Genomic DNA, 15682 nt, shown 5'->3' on the forward strand with positions numbered 1-15682 from the left:
AACAGCACCATTTTTTTTTTGCACCAGAGGGTTAAAAGTGTGCAATAACACCACACCCACTCACCTGTCTGTCACGTGACAGACAGGTGAGTGGGTGTTATTGTATCGTGTTCTACCTCTGTTTGCATTTGCCTTGTTAAAATGGGTGTGTTTCACTATAAATTCAGTCTGAAATATAGATTTAAACTCATTTTGATTTCTCTTCAGCATCACCTCAAACCTATTTGGCTGAAACCTAAATTATACAATTTACAAGAGGCATCTAAAACTAAGAACATTATATTTTCTCAGAACTGACTTTTTAATTGTTTCCGTGTTTATCCAGAAAATGTCTATTTCAGGAGAATCTCCACTTCGAAGAAATGCGTTTGATGATGATGAAGATGGTGACAGTTCTCAAAATGAAAGGTTAGTAGGCTATTTTGTTTTTTGCTTATTAAACAAATGCTGAATTATTTTTTTATGTAGAAATATTTGTACATTCTTTTATTGGCCTAGTTAATTTCTTGTTATCTAGATGTAAAAAAAGAAAAGAAAAATAAATGTACTAGGGATAGGGAAATACTAGGGAGATATTTAGGGCTGGGCGATATGACCAACATCTCATATCACGATACAAGTCATCTCATATCCCGATAACGAGCTGTATATCACGATATAGTAGCCTATTTTCTGTAAATTCAATAAATTAATATGACCACATGGAAAGGACTATTTCTTTTCTTTTCTACATTTTAAAGTAGGCTATATGTATTAAAAAAATGTACTCATTCATATGGGATTCTTTTTCAACCTTTATTTAGAACTTCATTATAGGCCGAACATAAAATATATAAAATAAAATGAATGTTTAAACGTTGTAGGCTACTTTCAAGTTTAAAATGTAGCAGCAAGCAGGGCTCCGAACCGGTTAAATTACTGAAAACAAAATCAAATTGAATCGTTCTGAACAGAAACGCTTATTTGAAATGCCATTAACTGGCCATAACGTTTATAACATTGTATCGTTATGTTTAATATTTTAATTTGCCAGACAACCAATCTCGAATTCGAATAGTATAGCCTACAGACATGTGCAAATGTGATATTGACGCATAGCCAAGATCAACGTGAGTGATATGATCGCGCTCAGCTGTCAAGTCATCAAGTTGCAATGGCAATGCGCCGGTGTTAGTTTTTCCGAAGATATGTAGCCTAACTGTCAAACAATAGTCCTACAATTCAGTGAAAATCGCATGTTATGTCGGACGCCGGTTCACACAACAGGCTCACACCACTCGCATTATCGACGTAAAATCTTATCATCCTTCACATAGGCTATAGCTACTGTGGTCACGCTGCACGGCACAGATTGTAGCCTATTTCGGACTATTTAAATTGAGCAGTGTAACTTTCAATGTTTGGTTGACTGTATTTACTTTGATAATTAACAGAGTGCGATGTAATGCTAGCTTATGTTGTGTGCGCGACGCGGGTATTTGTGTGTCCTTCTGAGGATGGTCGGATAGAAGCAATAGGCTACACGATTCAAAACTGTAAAGCTTTTGTAAAATGCAGAAAACAAGCACAATGCCGTTTTCTGCCGACTGCCATCAAAAATGTCGTTTTGTTAATCTGTAATTTAAGTGAGATTTATTTAGCATATGCACAGCCTTAGTTATAGTTTTTATTCTGTTTTTCTCCGTTCACAGGAGCGCTTTAAGTGCGTGATGTGACGTTGTGTGCATCCATGTTCCACATCCTGCAATTTTCGCTGGTTTCAAAACACAGCTGCATATTGAACCGCCGCAGAGGCAACGCAAGGCCACACCTTAAAAGTGAAACCCGAAAATTAGGGGAAAATAGAATTCCCCCCAAGAAGAGGAATCATGCCTAAATCAATAACATTGAACTTCTAATAAAAAAAAATAACCAGTAGCATGTAGCAGTAGAACAGTGCATTCCATTAACTTGCACTTGAGGCTTTTAACCTTTTTGAGTGGTTTTGCTGCATGCATCAAGTTCCAAAAATATTTTTGGAACATGTCAAAAGTAAAGGTTTTGGGTTTGAGGGCATACATCAGCCTCACCAATAGAATGCATTCTATGGTTGTTCCACTTGTTTCCACATCCAGTCAGTACTTTGTTGCCCTCTAAGCTAACAACCACGGGATTATGCATCACAACTTTCATTATTTGGTTTGTGTGGCCCTCAAGTTCGTCCTCCTGTTAAAAAGAAAAAGCATATACATTTTTTACGTTAGTAAAATATGTTGCATATTAACAACATGTTGTTCCAATACAGTTGTCTTTTTCGTCAGGCCATTTATTTCAAGACAAAGCAGGGTTTCTGTATTAATCATCACTTCAATCTAAGCAGGTAACAAATCGAAAGCAATACTTGAATTATTGACCCCAGTATCCCATAATAAAACAATTAGCAATCTAATCCTTTGCAGACAGAAACATCTTGTAATTGATTGGAATAGATTGTCATTGTCATTTTCTCATAAGTAACAACTCGTTTTTTCATCTGACTCCATAAATGAAATGGGTTTAATGATATCTGTGCATCATTAAATATGAGTGAATGTTTGACTATTCTTTTTAACTCTTTACTGTGAAAATAATGTCAGAGTCAGTTAGAATAAAATCAAATGTTTACAATTTATTATGTCAGGTAAATGTACCATGCCAATTTCATAATTAGTTCAAAGATAATACGGACATCAAATGCTCTGGAATAAAGAGAGAAGATGCAAACCTTGACATTTATAAAATACATGATGCGGAGTGCCGGCATCCTCTCTGCATCACGGGCCAATTTGAGTAACAAATCGTGCCGAGCCTCTCGGTGCATTTCATTATACAGACCTTTTCATATGGAAACATTTGCTAACAATGAGAATTTACATTCAGAGTTTACACCTTTGAGAGCAGGATGCCATTTGCCTGGAAGACACACCCTCATCTGTGCGTATTATCTCTAAACTCTTTAAATACCTTATTACCTTTTGGTTTACTTCTTTGGGAATGAGACCTTTGTACAAGTCGCACTGATACATTTCAAATGATATCAAACATGTGTAATAATAGCATAACATGTGGTTAATAGTGGTTAATTTGACACGCTTCCGTGTCAAAGTGTCTGTTATCAGCGGATTCTGTGCCCAGACCAGGGGCGTAGCACAAGATCCCGGTCCCTATGCATAGGCAGTCCTGATGGGCCCGCTTGTTCCTCAAACTCCCTTAACCCCATTTTCTTTCTTCTTTGGCAGCCTGATTTGGCTTTCTTTGAGAAAGACATTTCTACAGTAGAAGTTTGCGCTACACCAGATGCTCAACTACTAAGATAAACAAAATGTGTGCAGATGGACTATACCATTTGGCGCATTAGCAAGGGGTGGGCCTGTGAGACCTTAGATAGTCTTTACTATTTTGTACACAAAATGTAGTCAGTCAATCAACCAAGTGTCACAGTGTCTGGTTTGTGTTTCCCCGGTTATCCATTAGAGGTCCTCTTCCCCACGGTGTCATCCTTTCATGAACTGCATTCCCCACAATCCTTGTCTGTACCAATCACTATTCATTGCACTCAGCTGTTCCCCGTAATCATTATACCCAGCTGTTCCTTGTTAGTTCTTTGTTAGTTCTTTGTTAGATCTGTGTGTATATAATCCCTGTCTGTGTCAGTATGTGTGACGGAGTCGTTGTTTTATGTCCTCACACTTCTGTGCCCTGCCTTTGCCTGAGTCTTGTTGGTGTTTTATGTTTTGGACTGCCTTTTGGATTTTGAACCTTGTTTGGACTGGATTGTGAGTACGGATTACCCTATTAAACATACTGCTAATGGATCTGTCTTTCCCTGTGTGCGTTCGTGACACCAAGCTATTCAGCCAATACAATAACTTTACATTTCATCTGACATTCATTAGGAAATTGAATTAGGAAATGAAAATATATAGGTAAAATAAAATGTACTCCAGACTTTTTAAAGGGCCCTCTCTCCCCTTGGGGGCCTGTTAATCAGTACTGGTTTCACCCTCAGTTCACGCCCCTGGCCCAGACATATTAGAAATTCCGACCTGATAATGTTTTAAGGCCATGCCCGGAATAAAGAGTAGGCCTATGTATGGTAAACCTATAGCTATACAGTTAGGATGATATTAAATGACATAAACCGTGATATAAGATTTTGGCCATATTGCCCATATCTAAGGGTGTATTCACACCAGGAAAGTCCGATAGTTCACTTGCTTTGGTCCGGGCCAAATAAATTTTTTTTTTTTTGGTACGGTTCGCTTTCACACTGCTCTTTTTGCAAGTGAACCAAAATTTGTAAACAAAACCACACGTAAGCTAAGGTCGTCCATTCATTGGACAAGGATTCTCAAGTAATGTTGCCGAAGTTTTTTTTTTACTTTAATGCGGCACTGTGCGGGAGAACTCTCATATCCCCTCTCCTTCATCCGTTCAGTAAACCTGTTGAACACATCAGTATTTTTATGTGTCCTCTCCAGCAGCTGTGCTAGATGGGCATCTGCCCAAATGTTAATAACGCAGCTCGTCTCTTCGAAGCTCCAGGTCAAACCACGACTCATTTTATCAAATGTAGTAGGCTACAACAGATCACTTTCCCATAACGCAACTCCGACTACGGAAGCCTGTTAACTCAAAGGTGCAGTGCTTTCTTGCAATTGGGTCGGTTCATGTTCACACCGTAAACGAACCGTACCAGAGTTCGTTTGGAACCGTACCGAGACCACCTCTTCGGCTGGGTCTCGGTTCAGTTGTTTGGTCCGCACCCGAGTTCGATTGCTGTATTCACACCTGCCCAAAAGGTCCGCACCAAGGGTGGAAACGAACTAGAGTTCGATTCAATCGAACCAAACAAGCCAGGTGTGAATACACCCATTTATTTCCTGTGTGACCTGTCAAGTCAGGTTCACAAACCTCTTGCGTATTGTTTGGTCACACCACAAGGTGTCACCGTGGCCTCAAACTGCCACTCTGAGCTGGATGGCTATGTCTGAGGTAAAACACGCCCCCCTCATTAGCCTACAGAGCAATAAATGTATACATAAATAAATGTAAACATAAATACATATGTACTTAAATAAATATGAAAATAAATAAAAGTGGAAAAAAATATAATTTTACAAAAATAAGTATTATTTTATAGTATAATTAATAATTAAATAATTAATAAAGTAGGCTATAATAAGTTTATTTATTCATTTTTAATTTCTGCAGGTTTGGTCCTCCATACTTGACGTGCGTGTCTGGTATCTCTCACGGAGGAGCGGAAGCATAAAAGGAGCGACGCCGTGTTTTCATACGGATTTTCGCAAAACTTTCGCGTTTTTTTTTAAATGTCAACAAAAAACTATTGCGAAATGACGGCGTTTCCATTGACCGATGTTATATGATTAAAACGTAGCCTAATGTTTTTCCTCTCGCGATAAGTCATTCCAAAAATCACAGCGACGGATGCTGGCCATTATTATTATCGAAGGAGACATATGTGTGTTTATCCAAGCATCAATGGTAAGGAAAGACCCTTATAGCCTACTCGGAACGGCTGGTGATTCTCCCTCATATCTGCTTCAAAGTCTTGATTGTGGCATTTCTTTGATGTTTAGAATCCAGTATTCCTGTAATTCTTTTGTCTTTTATGAATCTAATAAAGAACTCTGTCTCGTTTTCTGTCCAAATATTACCGCGTCATCTACATCAAGTGACCTGTAAATGCGCAAAAACTGTTTCCATTGCAGTTTTGCGAAATATTTATTTTTCAAATTGCCTGAAAAACCACCTTGTGCGAGCGTAAAAACTCCCATTTATCGCAAAAGTTTTTGCGAAATCGACGTGTTTCCATTGGGCGTATTTTCAATTCGCAATTTGCGCAATTTGAAGGGTAAGGGAAACGCGGCTACAGAAGGTCGCTCATCAACAATCACGTCACCGGCCTCGCGCAGTTCTCTCACAACCGTGGGCCTCGTCCTGCTCGGCGCAATGTTAATTTGGATTTTCATGCTTATGTTCATAATTATTCGAATATGAATTTAAAAAAAACTCCAAACAATAATTAACAGATCTGAACAAGTGTACAATATTGTATGCATTTATTATTTTTAGTATTGAAATTATCTTGTCCAAGCAGCATTTTGCGCTCAGATAAGATATTACAAAGGACATAGTGCCCTCAGACAACCACAATAATAAGATTATTTCCAATATATTAGAGACGATGTGTTACCATCTGATTTTTGAAGATGAAAACATTTAGCATTAAGAATTAATGCCTAAAAACTGAATTAATACTGTGCAATAATGAGATTTGTTTATATACAAATGTACGTTTTTATCTTTACAGTCAGCAAATGAAGGGAGCAGTTCACAGTCTTTTAGAGGAGAGCATTCGACCGTACATTGATCTGATCGACACTCTGCGGTCTTTTGGCATTCAGAAGGACTTGGCATTACCGACTATTGCAGTGATCGGAGATCAGAGTTCTGGGAAAAGCTCTGTGTTGGAAGCGCTGTCTGGAGTTGCATTACCAAGAGGAAGCGGTGAGGACTGGTTTACTCTCCTTTGCTATTGGGAATTCATATAAACACAATGACCATTTTAGGTAGCCTACACCTCTCCAGTTTTGCTCTATTGCACTTCCAGCCTGAAAGGTAGGATGGATCCATGAATTCAATTTGTTTATGCCAAAGTCTGACCCTACCTTCTGCATGTCACAGCAGAAAGTTGGTCGGGCAGCAACAAACCACTTAAATCAGATTTGATCCGATTGGCTAATCAGATATTTGCATCAACAAGCAGGTGTAAAGTAGTTACCAGATCAGTATTGCATGAGACACATACAGTTCATTTTTAAGTTTATGAAAGATTTGTAATTCAGGTGTATTTGTTAGGATTTAATAGTTGTTTTTACATTTAAAGCAACACCATGGAACTTTTCCTCTTCGGTCGCCCTACTGGTTGGAAACTAAATTGTCCTTTACCGCTGTCGTAAATAATTTAGCCTACCGTCGCACGCATGCTCGCTGTTTATCCAGCACCGGCTTTAGAATGAACGATGTCCACAGACAAGGTAGAGTATGTTACATGATTTCATGAAAGGATGATGTATTGCGACCTCAGAAAGGAAGAAAAACGTAATGATGACCATTGTAGCGCTTGACGTAAAGCAGTCGAATTTTGTAGTTCTTTTTGTGGTCGGGTTACTACCCGAACCCCGAAGTTCCGTAGTGCCAGTAAAAGCGATACAGACCCCGTCAGGCTATGGCAGAAGTGCCTTTCACCCTGTTACGACTTGATAAACCACTGATAAGATTTTGGAAACATTATTTTAAGGTAAAAAATGTTACATAGTGTTGCTTTAAAATGGTTTCTGAGTCTGGCAGAAGATGTTGTTTTTGGTCTTTTAACTACGGGTGGTCAACTTTGTTATTGATATCAACTCTGTTACCATCAATGTCAACTCTGTTTGTTTTAAGGTTTTGCTTTAAAAATTATCATTATGTGTTTTATTGTCAACAAATTGATCAGAAGCTGATTAGCATAACTAGTATTCTTACTACATGGAATTTTAAAATTTAAAGCTGTTTAGTGAAAATGCATACCATCTTGGCAACTTTTCAGTTAAACATGTTGATATTTTTACTCCAAAACAAAAAGTCTCTATCTTATTAGGCTTAAAATTGAATTAATGGAAGAAGAAACAAAAGTTATCTTAAGGAAGACATGTTTTTTAATTGTGTTACATATGTTAAGTATATGTTTGACCCAATTTGTCTATAACAGAGTTGACAGCTTTTTCTGTTAGTACATTGATTTTCAGAATGAATATTTTAAATCTTACAAGTTTAAAATCAGCGAATATTGAAAATATTAAAGTGTGTTCCATGAAAATAGAAAAGTTTTACCGAATAATTATTCCTAATTTTGTTTTCTTTGTCTACCAGGGGCCGGTTTCACAAAGCTATTTTAGACCGGTCTATAGTGTTAGACAAGTCTAAAATTTGCTCATAGACTAATCTAATGCAAGTTAGACTGTTTCATAAAAATAAAGACTGACTTAATTTAGACCAAAAAAATTAGACCCCTTAGCCCCAGGCTAACTTAGGTCTAAAGGTGATGATACACAGGGCAACTTTTTGAGCAATGTTGCAGGGCAATCTTGCCGAGCGATTGTTGCTTGGGCACTTTCCCATTAGAAATGGGCAATACATTTCTATCTGGATAATTTAGATCGGTCGTGGGCCCTGTGTCTCATCTGGTTGCCCGTTGACGGCAACATTGCCCAGCAACATTGCTCAAAAAGTTGCCCTGTGTATCATCACCTTAAGACTCTGTTACCTTGGCAACCAACAGTAACAATCAGTTACATTACAAAGGGAAAATAGCCCTTTCCAAATTAAACATTTCTTCTTACTACATTCTCCGCTGAATTTCCCAAGTAAAATGTCCTTGTAACTGTTATACTCCTCCAACAAACACATATTTTCCGCTGGGGTAAACGGCACTGAGCGGATGAATGCGCTTACTCGATCCGGCCATGTTTTTTTTTTTTTAAAGTGTCTCATTTTACCCAGAATGCATTGCAGTGTAGTCCTACTTAAGATAGTCAGAGTCTTAAGTGCTTTGTGCAACGGTCTGATTTAGATGTCTATCTGAAGTCTATCTACTATATCTAAGCCATAGTCAAAGTCTATCTTTGTGAAACCGGCCCCTGAAATGTACCCGCAATTCTGGAACGGGTCGTATGTTCAAATTGAATTATGAAGGCCCTTTCACCCTAAGAACAATAACTAAAGATAACTATAACTATGAAAAAGGGATTTATTCCATATGCACTAGTTCAGGTGGGTGCGTGTTCGCACTGGTGTGTCGGTCAGGACATCGGAGTCAGGATTCAGTTTCCAGAATTGAATGAAATTATTCAGACATGACAGCACTGTCAGACCACGGGCATTTATTGTTCAAAAGTCTCATATAGTAGACATTTATAGATGTGGTCTGTAAATAACAAAGATAACAATGAGTAAACAATAATCACAATAACTTATTACCATTGGCTAGAAACAATCATAAAGTATATAACATGTTCTGAAATAAACATAATTACAATACTATGTAGTGCCACCAGGTGGCGCATGAAGCGCGCGGAATAAAGTAGGTAAAAGGTAATTTTGCTACGTTATTAAATGGCACGGTAAATGTGACGAACGACATGAAATAAATAATCCACACATGTAACATACTAAATACTGTAAATGTATTACCTACAAACATCCATTAAACTACTAAATGAAGAATTAAACTTATTAGGCGGCAATACAGAAGATGAACTTGTACACACGAATCACTATACTGCTCGTGCGAGTGAACAAGCTGACGATAATAAACCAATAAGTCATACAATCACTTGACTAGCAAATAAAGTCACCTAATAAAGTACAGAGAATCGCACTTACGTATTTTCAATGACTCACTAAAAGGAATGTCCACTTTATGGAGAAGTTTTGCTGTTGTTTCAGCCTCAGGAAACTTATGGCGCTTTTCCACTGCATAGTACGGTACGGTTCGGTTCGGTACGGCACGCTTTGGCGCTTTTCCACTGCATAGTACGGTACGGTTCGGTACGGCTCACTTGTGGTGCTTTTCCACTGCATGGTCCGGTACGGTACGGCTCGCTTCGGCTCGCTTTAAATGGTACCTGGTCTGTTGAGGTTCCAAGCGTACCGTACCGGTACTAAAATGTGACGTAAAAACACTGCAGATCACTGATTGGTCAGACAGATTCGTCACTACCAGCGTCTTTGGACACTAAACCCGCTAGATTTAAATAACCAGTAGACAACAGCCAACGCGGTAGCATCTGTTTTTTAAACTTTAAAAAGAAATGGCTGAATCGTGGTCAGTGGACGAGGTGCAGACGTTCCTCTCGTTGGTTGCCGAGGAGCGGATCCAGCGAGAGCTGGATGGGGCAAAACGGAATGAAAAAGTGTTCCAAGATGAAGCTCAGCTCTTAGCCGCACACGGCTATCACCGGACCTACAAACAGTGTAGGGACAAAATAACGATCAGTCCCACCCACTTTGAAGGGGTACTAACTGCGGTGGAAAAGCAACCGAGCTAAAGCGAACCGAACCGTGCCGTACCGAGTCGAGTCGTACCACGCAGTGGAAAAGCGAAGCGAGCCGAACCGTTCCGCGCCGAGTCGAACCGTACCGAGCCGAACCGAGCCGTACCAGCAGTGGAAAAGCGCCATTAATGCTTATCTCTCTTCAGCAGGCACACACTGGCTGACGTCACGCAGTGGAGAGCGCTCTTATTGGCTGGAGATCGCCCTTATTGATGTAGAGTGCTTTCATTTGCGGTGTCTTCTTAACAATAACGATAACTATATAACGATAACCACACCAGTGAACAATAATGTTGTGTTTATTAGAAGCGCACACTACAGTTTTGTAGTCTGCTTCAAATGCTTGAGCTCTTAACCCTTGTGCATCAATTATAAAAAGTTACACATAGGTCCATAGTGGACAAAAATGTCTGTGTCAAAAAACTGTCATAAAAATGTTAAGCTAAAGAGAACAGACTTAAGTTTGGTCTCATTTTAAAGAAGACCCTTGGCAGAAAGTAATAGGCTCTATAATATGCCGAACTTCAAAACGGGTATAAAGCGGGTAATTGCTTTATAGGCCAAACCTGAGAAAATGGCACCATCTGGTAAAATATAGTAAAACTTTATATTTTGAAGCAGACATTTTTGTCCAAAAGGCGCTGAGAGGAAGTGTTTTGTGTACTGTAAAAACCGGCTGGATCGGCCCAAAGAAGGTTTTCCGGTCAGCGGGTGAAGGTCTCTGCGCGTTACCATCTTTCTGTGTGGCAAAATAATTTGATTAAATAAAATACATTTTCTCATATGTATTAACTAGGGATGTCCCGATACCACTTTTTCACTTCCGATACCGATACCAATTCTGCAGCTTTGGCTTTTTGCCGATACCGAAATCAATCCGATATTTTTATTTTATTCTATTTTATTCTTGAACTAATACTAATAAAATATATGGAAGCACTTTGCTCAATTAGCAACCTCACTCAAATGGAGAACAAATACTTCTCCATTATAGGCTAGTCCACAACAACAGTTGATAATGAAAGACTGCCACCCTTTATTCAAACACTAAAAAAAAAAATACAGGTAGGCTACTTCAGTAGCGGGTTTAAAGTTAATCATTAACAAGCTTTAAAATTACCCATTGATCCGTGTACTCTTGCGTCCATTCGTTTTTCCTTTTATAACCCGTAAAATGAAAAATTAACGGTTGTATTTTTAAAACGCAAAGTTGAACACCAAAATTTGAATTGGAACTGTATGCACACCAAAAGCTGCGCAAAAAAAATAAATATTGCCGTAAGTTAAATGTAAATAAGTTATTTTCTGTATGACCAGAAATGATAGAGTATTTTAAGTTGTTTCCACTGAAAGGAAAACGCAAGTGTTCGCGCCCGCGCTCCGTGCCATACAGTGCGCGCTCCACACTCTGCACAAACCCTTGCTTGGATATGTGTCAAAATCTTGTGTAGCCTACAGTTTATAAACTGAGGAGATGGATTGGGAAACCGTGTTTATAGTACAATGAAGGTATAGTGGGAGGGAGTGTATGATGTGAGTTTAGGAGGAGAGATGGTCCACTGCAGAACATGAAATCCACGGGGAGGAGTCGGATCCAGATCCAACTCCTCCCACCTTACATATACCTAAACCTACCCATCTCTGCCACCTGATCCCTAAACCCACCCCTAATCCCTAAACCCACCCCTAATCCCTAAACCCACCCATCTCCACCCCTTGGATCTTGATCCGCCTTCTCCCCATGGATCTCATGTACTGCATTGAGGTGCTACTGTAGGAGGCACGCGTCAGCCAGAGATGTGTGTGTGTGTGAGTGAGTGAGTGAGACGGTCGCCGAAAGAAGGATCTGAAGTGCCGGTGTTTTCGGCGACAAAAACCCGCCGAACTGATCCAAAATCAGCCCAATTTTTTCCACCAACCCAAACCTATTTTTGCCCGCAAAATAGATTGCAAAACTGTCCAATCTGCAGGTTCCCCCCGCCGCTTAACTGGATGTCGCAGCAAGGGAAATGCTAATTTTCAAGCATTGTTGGATAGGTAGCCTATAAGATCATATTTTTTTCTCCCCTCCAATCTCCGATCTAGCGTTCTGGGCCAGTATCGGCACGATACCGATGCTGTGGATCGGATCGGGACATCCCTTAACTCGTTATTTCATCTGACTCCATAAATGAAAAAGGTTTTAATGATATATCTGCATCATCAAGTGTGAGCGAATGTTTGACTATTCTTTATAACTCTTTATTGAAAATAATATCCGAGTCGATTAGAATAAAATCAAATGTTTACAATTTATTATGTCAAGTAAATGTATCACGCCAATTGCATAATCAGTTCAAAGATAATAGATACAAACTTCAAATGCTCTAGAATAAAGAGAGAAGAAGATGCAATACCGTGACATTATAAAAACGACATGATGCGAAGTGCTCTGGTGCACCCGAGCTCTAGTTGCATTTCGTTATATAGACAGACCTCATTTCAAATGTAAACATGAGTTTACAGTGGGAATTCTTGAAAAAGAATTCTGCTATTCATTTACATAGGCTACATACAATTTTTTTTTAGAACAGTATCTTTATCGTTATCGTTATATCGTCCATGGTGTGAGTGAGCCTTAATAATTAACCCTCATGTGGTGTTCAAAACCCTATAACACCTGTGGTCTTCCCGGGTCAAAATGACCGGCCAATAAAAAATAGCTTATAAATCACTCATTATACCATATTTTCACCCAATCTTGGATTCAATCTTTTTGTGAACTTGTTCTCTTTCAATTAGGACTGGTTTTATTTTTCTATTTGCATCTGATTAATCGTGGGCCTCATTTATCTAAGAGTAGGCATCTCATTTTATTTGTAAAAAAAAGCATTATTTTTTTATATTTTTGAATAATTTTGGAAATATTAAATAAAAACATTTTAAAAAGTTGGCAGTGTTGATCACACTAGTCTACTTTAATGTTTCATCAGGAAGTTTGTTTTGAAAAACTTTTATTTTGTAAAAAAATGGCACAGTCACATTTGTGCATGGTCTTCCCGGGTCAAAATGACCGGCCTATAAAAAACAGCTTATAAATCACTCATTATACCATATTTTCACCCAATCTTGGATTCAATCTTTTTGCCAACTTGTTCTCTTTCAATTAGGACTGGTTTTGTATTTAATTTTCAAACGGTTTAATTGTAGGAGTCATTTATTCGAGCTTATGCACTTCAGTTTTTGAGTGAAAAAAAGCATTATTTGTTAATAATTTTGGCAATATTGAGTAAAATATGAAAAAAATTGCACTGTTGATCACACTTGTCTACTTTAATATTTAATGACACCGTTTGTTTTGAAATGTGTGGGGTTTTTTTTGCACAAAATGACACCGTCACACTTGTGGTGTTCCCGGTCATTGAAAGTGAATGGGGGAGACTAAAAATTAGAGAAAAATGTAGTTGTCAGGAGCATGTTCATGTTCACATATGTACATGTGTGCTTGAAGACATAGAGCTCTTGGACATGTGCATGCGTGGATACATGCGCGCACACACACGCGCGCGCGCACACACACACACACACACACACAAACTATTTTCTGAATGACACATTCTTTTTCACAGTGATGAAATTGATCCTACCCTGAACTGCATCTAATATCCATTCATCTATCTGACATTATCACACACACACACTTAAAGTAGACTAGTGTCATCAACAGTACCATTTTTCTAAAAAATAAATAAAAAAAATCCAAAATTATTAAAAAATAAAGTTTGTTTTACTCAAAAAATGAGATGTCTATTCTCAGATAAATTAGGCCCACGATTAATTAGATGCAAATGGAAATACAAAACTAGTCCTAATTGAAAGAGAACAAGTTGACAAAAAGATTGAATCCAAGATTGGATGAAAATATGGTATGAGTTATTTATAAGTATTTTTTATAGGCCGGTCATTTTGACCCGGGAAGACCAAGTGTAACAAGGTAACAAACCCCCATTCCCCCCCCGAAAGTACGAAAATTTTCAAAAAAACATTTGCGAAGTTGTTATACCCTTTGGGAACAAAGTCACTAAGTTTCAGTCCAATGCGATAACATTAACTAGTATTTTTGGTAAAAAGAAAATCTTCTCCGGGTCAAAATGACCCGAAGACTGATTACTTTTGTCAGCACGTGCACTGTTGTCACACCATTTTCCACTGTCAGTTTTCTTAGTTGTTAACTGAACTGCGTTTGTTATAGGAATTGTCACCAGATGTCCACTAGAGCTGAGGCTGAAGAAGGTAACTGGTGGAGTCAACTGGAAAGCTGTTCTGTCCTACCGTAAGAAGAGAATTGAATGTGTGGATTCGTCATTTGTTGCAGGTTTATAAACTGCTTGCAGTCTCTTTTGCGTTCTTAAGTTTTTTGCAACTGACTCGAAATGATCAATCTTACAACTGAATTTAAATAATGAAATTTTGCAGGTCCTATTAAACCCAGCAAATTGGCAAATGGAAAGGCACATTCAACTAATGATTTGAAGAAATTTGAATTTGGAGATCCTTCATTAGTTGAAGAACATGTCGCAGCAGGTTAGTACATCTGCAGGAAAACTCCTTTCTTTTCAGATTTACTAGAACATAATATAGAGATTAAAATCTCAAGCTGCAGTAAATATTAAAATTTGTTTTGTCTTATGAAATTAATTGCTGTTGTCTTGGATGCTGATTCATTCAATTAAATTCATTAAGTTCCAGTTCATCATATCACTGCACAGAACTCATATTGCATAGTAACACCCTGTTATGTGAAGGGATAGGTGCATGCACGTGCCATGTCGTAATTGCGAAATTCCGACTTGTAAAAAGCACCCATGTCCTCGTAGAAACTCGTAATAACAACTCAGAATTTTCGGAGAGCTTCAACTTATACCATGTGACCGGTTTACCCCCTGACAGCTGCAGATTCATTTTGGCATTGAAAGTGTTGCCAGATATACACAAATAATTCGAAGAGAGTCCGAGGACGTGAAAAGCTCTGAGTAGAACCAGTCCCTTTAAGGAACCATCCCATTTAAGGCAACTCATATCTCTTTGAATGGGAAAACATTAAAGTCTCCAAAACTGTTTGCAAAGCTTATGATTCAATTTCATATTTGAAATCCCCATGAAATTTGACAACTGTTTCATAAATTTTATTTCTAAATGCTTGTACCATGACAAAAAATGTACTCCGTTACTATCGTAACCTCGGTTCCCTGAGAGTAGGGAAAGAGTATTGCGTAGCTATACGCAGTGTGGAAACTCTTTTCCTCAGATTATTGAAGCTTTTATGTAATACGCATTGCAGCTGCACAGCGAGCACAGTGAGAGACTGGCTCACTCATTGGCTGTGCTGCAGCAACTGCACATTCAAAGGGGAAGGTGCCTCAGTATATGAGCAAGAGACAGAATCAATAAATGAATATAATGTATTTTAATAAATGAAAACTACGTTACAGTTACTAACATTACATGGGATAGATGTATATACAAACAGATAGAGATAGAGATAGAGATAGAGATAGATCTCT

General features: G+C 38.4%; 1 protein-coding gene across 1 annotated transcript in view; it reads left to right on the plus strand.

The window, feature by feature from the left end:
• Positions 1–342: 342 nt before the first annotated feature.
• The window catches only part of mxg (myxovirus (influenza virus) resistance G), a 305424-nt gene continuing 290084 nt past the window's right edge, over positions 343–15682 (plus strand). The window contains exons 1-3 of the mRNA XM_056251113.1: positions 343–408; positions 6356–6552; positions 14371–14493. Coding sequence (XP_056107088.1) covers positions 6363–6552; positions 14371–14493 — 313 coding nt within the window. The 5' untranslated portion in view covers positions 343–408; positions 6356–6362. The remainder of the gene's footprint in view (positions 409–6355; positions 6553–14370; positions 14494–15682) is intronic.

This window comes from Rhinichthys klamathensis, unplaced genomic scaffold, assembly GCF_029890125.1.
Source record: "Rhinichthys klamathensis goyatoka isolate OS25496 unplaced genomic scaffold, OSU_Roscu_1.1 h1tg000076l_1, whole genome shotgun sequence".
Taxonomy (NCBI): Eukaryota; Metazoa; Chordata; class Actinopteri; order Cypriniformes; family Leuciscidae; genus Rhinichthys; species Rhinichthys klamathensis.